Raw genomic sequence first — 12,060 nt, forward strand, 5'->3', positions numbered from 1 at the left:
CAAGGCCCCAGCCACCAGCACAGCTGAGCTCTCAGCATCAGCTACCAGCCGGCATCCACCCGTGAGTGGAGGCCATCTTGGAGGTAGATCCTCCGCCCTATAGAACCATCCCAGCTGACACCAGGTGAGACAACCTGTCCCTGCTGGGTCCTGTCCAAATTGAAGAATCAGGAGCAAATAAGTACAAGAGCCATTGCTTCCATTTCACTGAATTTGGGGGAAATTTGTTAAATGGCAACAGATAACCAAAACAGTGACTTAAATTCTTGCATAACCTGCATTCTAATAATCAGCACACCAGTGGGATGAAGTGCTTACTACCAACATAATGCCCAGCATTTGCTCACCTGAACAGCGTCACCGTTGAAGACTCCATCTATTATAAAATATGTCCAGAACACAGGCCACTCACATTCGATGTTTTCAAAGAGCTTGAGTTCCGCTGGATCATAATGCAATCTGCTTGGGTCCTGGAATCACATATGTCAATCTTTTAAACTAAGGGCCATGTCACATTACATACAGAATACCGCTGTGCCTCCCTGGGTTTTCCTTGCTGGCCTGGTTTAATGCCGCTCTGAGATGGCAGGACTACGATTTTGCTATAAATGGGGAGATGCTATTTTTGGCAGTTTTCCATGATACATTTTCAGAAAGTAAAAACACATACAAGACTCCTTGATAGTTTATTACACTAAAACGTCCTATGTCTTTAACAAATAAATAGCAATTTGCCCATCACACTGCTTTGCAGACAATCTGTTTTATTTATATCATTGTATTGTATTAGTCACTGTGGCAAAGAAAGCCAAAGAGAAGCCACCGTCTTTATGAAAAATGTGTGGGCCACAAAACTGTTTGTCCTTGTCTACAAGCTGGTTTGCAACTACTAGCTCACCGTCTTCCTGAGGATCTTACTATTCTACTGCCTAACTGCAGGCTTGCTGACTCCCAAATTAATACTTCCTTTTCCAATATTCCAACATATAATTATAATCAATAGATGGAGAATAACGCAGGGGCAACTCAGATATGAAGCAGTTATGGAACCATAAGAAACAGTGCATAAATACAACCTCTCTCGGGGTTTTATAACCATCTCGGAGAAAGCGACAGCATCCGTAACGCCCCTAATAAGATAAAGCAAGAAAGGACATTTGATGAGATCAGAGGAATTTCTCTTGCCTCCTTGGTAATTCATGTCAGCCCTTGACCCTCTTTCCCATAAATCTCTTGGTGATGAATTTTGTGTACAACCCAGTGTTCTTTGCTTATCCGTACGGTTATTTTTTAAGTGATAAGCAAAGTACATTCAGGTTTGAGGAGTACCCAGAAGGGAATGCCAAACAGTCCATTGAAGTAGTGGGGCTGCAAGAATAATTCCTAAGAGTTCAGTGAAGGACGCCTCTTTTGTTCTGATTTACTGTATCACACAAAGACGCAAAGGGACCTTCACTATTTAGGGCAGATGCTTAGACTGGTTTACTCCTACTGGAAAGATTCGGAAGCTAAAAGGATATTCCCTAGACGAGGCTCTGGGTGCACCCACACACACACACAGCGCTCAGCAGGGCGCTAGGGAGGGACCTTCCTGGGCTCAGGCCCATCCCTGCTAGCTTTCCTGCTGTAGGCGCTGGTGTTCCTCTCCAGCTTCTTGGGTCTCAGGAGAGGAGGGAAGGGGCAGCAATCTCTTAATCTGACCCCCTAAGCCTTGGATCGCAGCTTTGGGTGTCCATTCTCCAGCTTCTTGCAGGGGTGGGGGGGCTACTGCCGCAGAGGCTGCTCTACCTCAGCGCAGAGACAGGTCTGTGCTGTCCTGAGGGTCCTCCCCTGAGGCTCAGCCCAGAACCTGCTCTGGTCCTAAACCTTCCCTGCACTAACTCCCTTCCCTCTTCAACTACCTGAAAAGATTCCTTTTTCTCCACTGAACCCTGACTGCTACGGCTGCCTTCTTTTGGAAATATGACTGGAGACCAAGGGCAAAAAACCCATTTGCCACCAAATTTAAGTAGGACGATTAGCACACAGATTTCAGCCTAGGAAACTTAGATTCTTTGATAATTTCCTTGATAACTGCCGTTGGCTGGAATACTTAATAACGTTCTCAGTTTAGTGTACTGTGTCATACTTACTGCATTTCACCTCAGAACAGGGATTTTTTTCTTTTTTTTGAGACAGAGTCTCAATTTATAGCCCTTGGTAGAGTGCCATAGTGTCACAGTTCACAGCAACCTCAAACTCCTGGGTTCAAGTAACCCTCCTGCCTCAGCTCCCAAGAAGCTAGGCCTACAGGTGCCCGCCACAACACCCAGCTAGTTTTTCTATTTTTAGTAGAAACAGGGTCTCGCTCTTGCTCACACTGGTCTCGAACTCAGCTCAAGCAACCCACCTGCCTCAGTCTCCTAGAGTGCTAGGATTAAAGGTGTGAGCTACTGCGCCCAGCCACAACAGGGATTTTGAAAAACTTACTGTAACGTTGGGATCACCAAGTTCCCTGAAATTGTGTGTGAAGTTTGAGATATTGGGCCATATGCATTTTTGTTTCTAGCTTTCAAGAGACTCTCAAAGCAGACTGTGACCTCTACAGGGCTAAGTAGCTCTACTGTAGAATTCCGCAGCAGTGTGAATTCAGAGCTGCCTGCTGGAGGAGAGCCAAGCCATTTCATCACTCTGAGACTTGGTTTTCACACCTGCAAACTTGGCTTTAGGAGACCACTGAGCCAAACCAAGTCATTACCTCCCGGAGAAGCGAGGTGTGAGTGAGCTGCTCCACGGGTCATGTCACGTGCACTGCTCATATGAGAGGGGCACTTAACACAGGGCGGAAGGGCAGCAGCCTGACCAGTGCTTACCTGCAGCTTGGAAATAATTTCATTTTTGGTCACATTCACCAGGTTTCCATCTTCCACGGCAAAGGCCGGGAAGGAAATGATGGAAAGAAGTCCAGCATCAATCTCTTTAGATGTCGATGCTCTGGGCAGCATGGAGAACAGAATAGACTGAATGGGAAACAAAGAGGCGCTGAGAGTTAGATGGCGGATCTAAAGGCTATGACCTTACTTCTAAGGGGACATTCAAATGAGGCGGCCAATTTTGATAGAACTCTGTCCTACTAGCATAGTTCCTGCTGGCCATCTTGCCCACCCCAGCTAATAATTCCTGTTCTTTGTGGAGCCCCTGGGAGTGGAGAAAGCATGGTCTGCCTGGAGCCTGTGCTGGGAGCTCCTTGTGTCCCATCCTCCTGTGCCCTCCGTTGACCCTGCTGCACCTTTAGGTCATGTAGGAATTACAGGGATACCAGTGTCAGTAGGCTAAGGTGTCCTGGCTAGGAAGGCAGACCAAAAAACACATATATGGGGCCAGCATGGAGAAATGTCTGGCTTCTGTGGAATATGACCAGTTGGATGAGGTGATCCAGAAACCACTTAAAGTAGGAGTCAAATCCAGAAGATCTCATGAATGTGCAGGCTAAGTGGTCCTAGGGCCTTTGTAGGGTTACTTAGAGGCATCGGAATATGGCTTCGATTGTAAGGTGGCTGTATTAGACATTGTAAACTTGGAAAGAAGTTCAAATTATAAGGAAATTTGGGGAAGAGTTTCACATGAACAGACATGGAGCCAGACCTCTGCAAACATAAGCTCATTAACTCTCCCACATAGGAAGGACTTAGAGTATTATGTCCAATTCACATATGAGGACTCTGAGATATAGAGACTTGTGCATAAGGGCACGCAGCTAGTAAGTGACAAGCCCAGCTGGCTGCAAAGCTCACACACTTCCGCTGGACTATTTGTCTATTAAGATGCACTCCAGCCTGACTCTGTTGCCCCAAGAAAGATCAGATTTCCCCTTAAGCACTACTTAATGGGGTGAAATGGAGTAAGCTGGAAGGTGGGGTCATGCGATGTATAGAACATATCAGCTTCAGAATAAAGTTTTATTTTCCAGAGCCAACTGGCCCTGGGCCCTGCTCTGTAACTAGTCACTCTTCCCTAGGCTTTCTCTGCCTGAAATCCTAACTCCCACTGGGAACTCTCCATTCAAGTTTTTTTTTTTTCCTCTTTTGGATAAATTTAATAAGAAGCAGATCTTAGAGGGACTCAGTATCATACACCTGCATCAAGCTTTAATCTTTATGTTGTTTTCAATATTATGACACTGGAGTCATATTTTTTTTTTCAGGTTTTCATGAATCTGACTCACTTTAGCCCTGGCACAGTATCTGGTACACAGTAGGCCCTCACTAAATAAGACTTTGCTGACTGGCTAGCAATTGATGATTTTCTGTCTGCTTACTAAGTGCTCCAACGTGTATCAAATCATTCCTTTCTCTGAGGTGGCTCATGCCTATAATCCTAGCACTCTGGGAGGCCAAGGCAGGTGGACTTCCTGAGCTCACAAGTTCAAGACCAGCCTGAGCCAGAGTGAGACCGCATCTCTAAAAATAGCCGGGCATCATGGCAGGTGCCTGTAGTCCCAGTTACTTGGGAGGCTGAGGCAAAAGAATCACTTGAGCCCAAAAGTTTGAGGTTGCTGAGAGCTATGACACCATGGCATTCTACCAAGAATGACAAAGTGACACTCAGTCTAAAAAAAAACAAAAAAAAATTCCTTTTTCTGATCTGTGTTTCATGGAGGTTCTACTAATCTCCCATCTCTCTCATCTCATCTCTTCTCCACTACCCATCTCGTGCATCCTCAACCTCGCCACCACCACCAAGTGCACTAGCGCTTGCTGGCCATTCAATTTGGGGGCTCTTTGAAAATAAACCTGAGAGAAAACCACCAATGTGCTCAAAAAATATAAAACAGATTTTGCCTCTCTCACAAGGCTGCTTTGACTGCTGACTCCATACACATGGCATCACCGTGTCTTCCATTTCCACCGTACTTTCTGGCTTACAAAGTGTTTGGACAAACTAAGTTGATTTACTTTGATCCTAAGCTTTGTGCAGTGGCAGTGTCAGAGCCAATGAGGTTTATCCGCAGCACGATTATTGCCAATTGATCCTTACAACCACCCTATGAAGCAGGAGGGGGTCCCAGCATGCCCCTCATTTTACAGCTGAGGAAATTAGCTCAAAGAAGCCAAGTACAGCCCAGGTAGAAGGTAGAGAAGGCGGGCCCAGGTTCCCTCCGGGCCTCTCTCTCCTTCCCTATTCTCAATGCAAGAGACTGGCTGTTACCTGGCAATGCTCAACTTCATCAGGCAGGACATGGATCACTGACTTGCGTCCTCCATGTGCTCCAAACAGGTCCAGTTCATCAATTGCCTCAAGAGCAGCCTACAAACACAGGCAGGAATTACTTTTTCTTTCTAATATACATACACTCCAACATCCGGCACGCCTCTGTCATTAAGCAACCTAGCATACACGTTCTCCCAAAGGCGATGAATCACATCCTTAAAATCCAGCCATCAAGTCCTAGAGTCATGTTCTACCCCTATTTTCAGTGGATCAGAGCTTTCCCGTAGGTTGCTTCTCAATACGGGAACAAGAAGAAGAAAACAGAAAGACATTGCCCCAAATGAAGTGAGCATTCAACCAAAAAAATGAAAGAGTAACCAGGCCACAGTAGCATGGGTGTGTATGTATGGCACTACATTCACGGTCGACTTTCCCCTCACCTATGTTAGCAGTGACTTTGAACATGGTGTATCTGGGACTTCAGAAAGTTCACTCATTGAGTAATAAGCACATTTTCTGCCCATTTACCTTAACAGAGCATATGTATTGTTAGTTTAAACATTCTGGCACGGGAGCCTTTACTCTGTCCAAAAATACACGTCAGTCTTGAGCAAGAGGGAGGGAAGGAGGCAGGGTAAGTGTCTGTGACAACAGCAGGACCTCGGGCTGTGCTGTATACTGAACCTGCCCCCGCAGCTGTGCTCTGTCTGGCAGGGCATTTCCGAAATGAGTCTGCACTGGAATGCCCTGAGGGCAAGCTCCTAGAGTCCAGATACTCGCCCCTGGACAGCCTGCTATCTGGCCAACTTCACTCCTATTGTTACTCACCTGAACTTGCAGACTTTCGAACTTGTGAGCCCGACCCACAAAGCGATCATATTCTTCAGCCCTCTCTATGACCCAGAAAAGAGGTTGGGATGTCATACATGCAGCTCCTCCAACAACCAGAGCTCAGATCAGTGTTTTTTATCCTTTTTTAATCTCAGGGAACACTTGGACCTATAGTTAAACTTCCATGGCACTCTTACATTAAGTTGATTAAAAACAAAAGAGTAAAAAAAAGAATATACTTATTGTACTTTGAACTTCTTTTGAAAATAGTTTAATTAATGATCTTTTAAAAAATTTTCACAGGACCCTTAGATCCTCTCATAGCTCACACCAGTTGAAAATCACTGGCTTGGACCCACGGGTGACAATACTGGCTAACAAGGATGGAGTGCTCTGTGTTTGCACCACACGCAGACCTCGGCATGGGAAACCTACTTTCTTTACTCATCATTTTAGTTGGCGGGGGTGACGGGAGTGTGTACACATGCCACTTGAACTTCACATTCTTGCCGTTGACTTTCGAAAAATGTGCTAATCAGATTAAATCCAAATTCCTCATGAACCAAATGAAAGCAGTACAAACACACAGAGGAAGAATAAACAGGAGGACTGTCACCTTCGCCATTCCTACAGAGCTGGCATTCAGTTCCGGGATACCCTGGTTAGTCTTATCGCCACGCTCCCACATTCCGTAATCCTGGGGGGGAGAGAAGTAGCGATCAGAAGGGGAGAAAGAGGCGCATGAGAAGCGCTAAGGCGCTGGCCCAGCACCCGCAGCTCAGCAGGTAGGGTGCCGGCCACATACACCAAGGCGGGCAGGTTTGAGCCCAGCCCCGGCCTGCTAAACAACAATGACAACTGCAACCAGAAAACAGCTGGGCATTGTAGCGGGTGCCTGTAGTCCCAGCTACTTGGGAGGCTGAGGCAAGAGGATTGCTTAAGCCCAAGAGTTTGAGGTTGCTGTGAGCTGTGACACCACAGTACTCTACCCAAGGTGACACAGTGAGACTCTGTCTCAAAAAAAAGAAAAAAGAGAGGTGCTAAGGCTAAATGTTTCCTTTACAATGCCACAGGCGTAATGGACCGTCTCCAAGACTCTGCAGCTCCTGCTGCCTACCTCTCAGCTGCGGTTCCTGCGACCTCTGTGCAGACTTATTGAAGAAAATACTCAAGTGGAACAAAAGCACTCTCGAATTTCCTTTTCTAAAAGGTATTAATTTGTAAGAAGCTCTTGATATATGAGAACAAAAATATTATATTTATCTTAAAATCAAATAAAATGCTGCCGTTCTATTTAACCAGTGCCTCTGACCTTATATGAAATTGTTGGATGGAATACAGAAACGTTAACAAGTGGCTTGTATCTACTTAAAGCCAAGAAAGCCATCTACAAGAATTTAATACCTATTTTTAGCATTACCTCATGGGGCCCAAAAAAGGCTTAAGCAAGTAAGTGGAGCCGAAGTCAACACTGAGGCACAGAACGCTGAATCTGTGTGGCGTTTGTAACCAATTAATGAATTGGCTGGGAACACTGTCACACAGAGGACTGAGATACGTGTACCTACTAGTCATAGTTCCTATTTTCATTTCAACACCCGTGTATTGGATGCTGGTTTGAAATAATGCTATGTGCACTGGTGAAAGCTTACGACCCAACAAAAACAGGACTGAAGTTCATCTCCAAAGATGACCATTTTTGAGATGTGAAAATTAAGACTGGGACATCCTGGGGCCAGTTTTGACGCCTTCCTGCCGCACAAGCCTAGCAGCTGAGCTCAGGACTCCCTCCTCCAGTACTCCTGGAGTCCTGCCCTCCTGCACGCCAGCCCATCCTTCCTCCCACCCCAGGGCCAGGTGACTCATCCTCAAACACTGCTTTCATCCCTTCACTTCCTGCTTCAGAGTCGAAAATGACGAGTGGAACACATTCACGGCTCTGTCTGGATGGCATGCCTTCTGTGACCTGGCCTCCCGCTGCGTGCCTACAAGCTGACTTTATTTTCTATTCTTTTCCAATGTCAACTTTCACTCAAGTCTACTCCTTCACTCTACACCCTTCTCCCCAAGTTCCCCCCTGCACATGCTCAGAGGCTCTTCCTGCCTCCTGGACTGCTCAAGCTATTCGAAATGCCCAATGCCCCTGGGCTTCCCTAGACCTTGCTCAACCTCCAAGGAACAACTAAAGGCCCACCCTTTCCATAAGGACTCCGCAAGTTAGCCCCGAAGAGCCTGGGCCTCAAGGAACTGTATGATTTTTATTCTTTTTGACGACTAGCATGCCTGGACAGACTACCAGGGTGGATCCTTACGGCGACTTTATATGCAGCTTCGATGTAAAAGACAAGATTCTGGATGAAGGCCACTTCGTCGAGGGTGAAAACAATACGTAAGCCTAGGAAAGAAAAACACTGAGGTTATTAAGTCATGTTGTGAAGAGAGAGCTACCAATCATGAATTCTAAATATCACACTGAGAAATAAGTCCTTTTACCCTTATTTTCGTTTTTCTCCATAAGGCATCAAAAATTAAGTTTGAAGGAAGTCATCACAGTTAATGTCTGATCTAAGGAAGGAAGGGAGAGGAGGAGGGAATGAGGGAAGGGAGGGAGCGATGGACGAGGGGAGGTAGCGGGAAAGAAAGGAGAGGAGAGGAGAAGAGGGAAGGAAGAAAAGGAGGAGGAACAGAAGGAGGGAAGGAGGAAAGAAAGGACGGAAAGAGAGAGCAGGCTCTACTTTCCTGTGTGTCCCTAAGAGTAGAAAGGGTTGAAATGGAAGGTACGGGGTCTCTTGTACATGTTGGATTGGCGCAGAGAAAGTTCCAACAAAGCAAGGATTTAGCCCAGAAGAACCAGAGACACTGTCCTGATCCTTGACTGAGCCCAAGGGAACGGTGAGTACTTTTCCCCATAGGTACTACACTTGATCTTAGCCAAAAGGCTGAGAAGCAATCCCCCTGAGGATATATAGGGAAACTAGAGCCCCCAGATTCAGGAGCTGGCCCTCTGCCCCCCAACCACCCTCCCTTTCCCCATGGAAACCCCAGCTCCCAGAACGTGCCTGGGGGTCGGGGGGGGGGGTTGCATCAACTCACTGAGGCAGGTGAGTTCAAGAAAGCTGATTTGTTGTTTGGAAATTGAAGTTGTCTTGAAATTACAGTCAGGTATGGCAATAGTATATGTATTTTTTTAAAAATATGAATTATTGATACTGGTATGAATATGATAAGATATGCACTCTTACATCGGTGAGGGAAGTTTTAGTAAGCTAGATTAGAAGTTTAACTAGAAATGGAAAACAATTTGGCAATGTGTATGAGTAGCCTTTGAATGACATCTAACCATCAGAAAGAGGTAGACAGAGATGGATGGGGTCAAAGTTGGCACGGCAACATTAGTTATAACAGCAAAAAATAAAAAAATAAATAAAGGAATAGTTGATTGTGATGTAGCCACTGATAGAGTCACTAAAATAATGTTTATGAAGGACTTGCAAGATCACTGGGGAAATGCTTAAGTTACAATGCTGTGTCATGAGAAGACGACGTTCGCATGTATAATGTGCCCTTAAATATGTAAGAAAAGTACAGAGGAAAGACTAGAGGGGACACCTCCAAATGAAAATCAGCAGTGGAATTTTTTCTTTCTATTTTGGCATATTTTCCAAAATGTCTACAGTGAGCTCATATTAACTTTCATAACCCCAAAGTATTTGGATAAATGTGTAGTTTGTTCACTAAGTCATAATGATGCTGCTTTTAGAGTTTCACATTTGTAGTCTGAAATAAATGGCCGACTTCAGGAAGGCAGTTGACTGGGCTGGTGAGTGATGAGGACTCTGAGACAGAGCCACTAAGTGCCCTAACCTGGGGAAGTATCCAGAGCAGATGCCATCATGGGACAGCGAGACCACTTGGTGTGCACAGATGGCCACAGTGCAGAGCTCAGGAAACCTGGAGTCCAGGCTGCTGTAGAAGCCGGCAGCTCTGGCTTCAACAGGAACAAGGCATGCCATCTGTGAGCTGTGGGTGATGCTGAGTGGTGGAAATGACGCTGTTTGAATGTAATTTGGGTAAATGAGGGTGTGTCTCGAAGAGGATTACTGGGGTAGTGACAGGAGAGCCAAAGGGACAAGGCTGCTAATCCCTCTGAAAGCAGAGGTGAGACTGCCTGCAGATAGCTGAATTGCCAACATTGGACCTGACCTACGTTGCTCCAGGAACTAGGTGAGAATGACAGCAAGAAAGCTCTGTGCTCAACAGAAAGAAGCTAGCGTCCAGCTCAACAGCCCTCATGCTGCAGGTGCCAGGTAGGGAATGACTATCCTGTCTGCAGGTCACAGACAGGGTCCCTGCGCTTACTCCCTGCCCTGTCACAGAGCCAAATGTGTTATATCATAGAGAAGTGTGCTTTTCCTTTACATAAACTGCTCACTCAGAATTACAGCTTGAATGTGCTCCTTCCAAAATCCAGGTGTCGACAATGTGATGGTATTAAGGGGTGGAGGCTTAAGAAATGACTAGGCCATGCTGACTCCTCCCCTATGAGTAGGATTAAGGCTCCTCAGAGTGTTTGACTCCTTGCCCTTTTGTCTCCTGCCATATGAAGACACAGTGTTCCTCTATTCTGGAAGATGCAACCCCTATCAGACCAACCAAACCTGTTGGTGCCTTGATCTTGGACTTCCCAGCCTCTAGAACAGTGAGAAAATGCACTTCCATTCTTCATAGCCTGCCCAGTCTTGGGTATTTTCTCATAGCAACACAAACAGACTAAGACACGGGCTGCAGTCTGCCCTCCTCCCCACCCATTTTCTGGATTGTCGGTCCCTGTACAACACGCTCACCCGAGGCAGTCATCTGGGCCAGGAACAGTAGGAAGAGAGAGGTGGCATCCACCTGGAGGTGGCCCCACTGGTCATCGCCCACCACAGTGCTGCAGGTGGCGCTGTTGTACTTGGCATGCAGGCTGTCCTTGGTACTCTGAGTGTGCTTGAACTTCTCCACTTTGTCCACCTGAGGGGGAAGGTGAGCAAGCTCCACATAGTTACAGGGGTTCGCAGCTGCTGGAGGATCTAGACCTGTGGTTTTCAACCTGTAGGTCACGACCCACAGGAACTGTATTAAAGGGCTGCAGCATTAAGCAGGTTGAGAACCACTGATCTAGACTCTTATCTACTACTTCTGGGAGCCAGAGGACAGAAGGCAGCTGCTAGTAAGCACAGCACAGAGGGGCTGGGCAAGGGACTCTGCTCACCTATCCCCAGAGATGTCCCACCCTAGGATTTTACAAGCTATGTAGGAGTGAGACTTCATGCCCAAGGGTGTCCTTGTCTGCATATCCCCGGCTATGACACATGGCAAGTACTCAAGGAGAAAGGGAGGGGAGAAGGAAAAGGACCTGTTCAAATTTCAACTTCTCAGGTGGCACCTATGGCTCAGTGAGTAGGGCACTGACCCCATATGCCAAGGGTGGTAGGTTCAAACCCGGCCCCGGCCAAATTGCAACAAAAAAATAGCCAGGCATTGTGGCAGGCGCACCTATAATCCCAGCTACTTGGGAGGCTAAGGCAAGAGAATCGCCTGAGCCCAGGAGCTGGAGGTTGCTGTGAGCTGTGACACCATGGCATTGTACTGAGGGTGACAAAGTGAGATTCTGTCTCTAAAATAAAATAAAAATAAATAAATAAATTTCAACTTTTTATTTCCTAATTGTTGAGAGGAAAAGAGCAACTCTGTCTTTGCAGGACTATATCATATTCATTTTTGGATTTGTGCAGATCCCAGCATAATGTTCTGTATATAGTACGTGCTCAATGAATTGTTTTCTGTACCCCTCACTGACTATGTCAGTAAATGGTAGTGTCAAGTTTTAAAACCTCAAGCATTTTGTCTCAGATGAAAATATACCCTTTGGCTCGGTGCCTGTAGCACAGTGGTTACGGTGCCAGCCACATGCACCGAGGTTGATGGGTTTAAGTCCAGCCCCAGCCAGCTAAGCAACAATGACATCTGCAACAAGAAAATAGCCAGGCGTTGTGG

The 12,060-nt window shown here is 46.3% G+C and overlaps 1 protein-coding gene across 4 annotated transcripts in view; it reads right to left on the bottom strand.

The window, feature by feature from the left end:
- Positions 1–12,060, bottom strand: part of PHKA2 (phosphorylase kinase regulatory subunit alpha 2) — an 85,443-nt gene that overhangs the window by 42,068 nt on the left and 31,315 nt on the right. For 3 of the 4 annotated variants that reach the window (XM_023514365.1, XM_023514363.1, XM_023514362.1), the window contains exons 4-10: positions 10,866–11,034; positions 8,334–8,416; positions 6,638–6,718; positions 5,188–5,286; positions 2,853–2,999; positions 1,077–1,130; positions 348–470 (exon numbers count right to left, since the gene is read on the bottom strand). In XM_023514365.1, coding sequence (XP_023370133.1) covers positions 348–470; positions 1,077–1,130; positions 2,853–2,999; positions 5,188–5,286; positions 6,638–6,718; positions 8,334–8,416; positions 10,866–11,034 — 756 coding nt within the window. The remainder of the gene's footprint in view (positions 1–347; positions 471–1,076; positions 1,131–2,852; positions 3,000–5,187; positions 5,287–6,637; positions 6,719–8,333; positions 8,417–10,865; positions 11,035–12,060) is intronic. The other variant, XM_023514364.1, reaches the window with a different exon arrangement.

The sequence above is a fragment of the Otolemur garnettii genome, unplaced genomic scaffold (genome assembly GCF_000181295.1).
Source record: "Otolemur garnettii isolate 467f Iridium unplaced genomic scaffold, OtoGar3 scaffold00051, whole genome shotgun sequence".
In the NCBI taxonomy this organism is placed as follows: domain Eukaryota; kingdom Metazoa; phylum Chordata; class Mammalia; order Primates; family Galagidae; genus Otolemur; species Otolemur garnettii.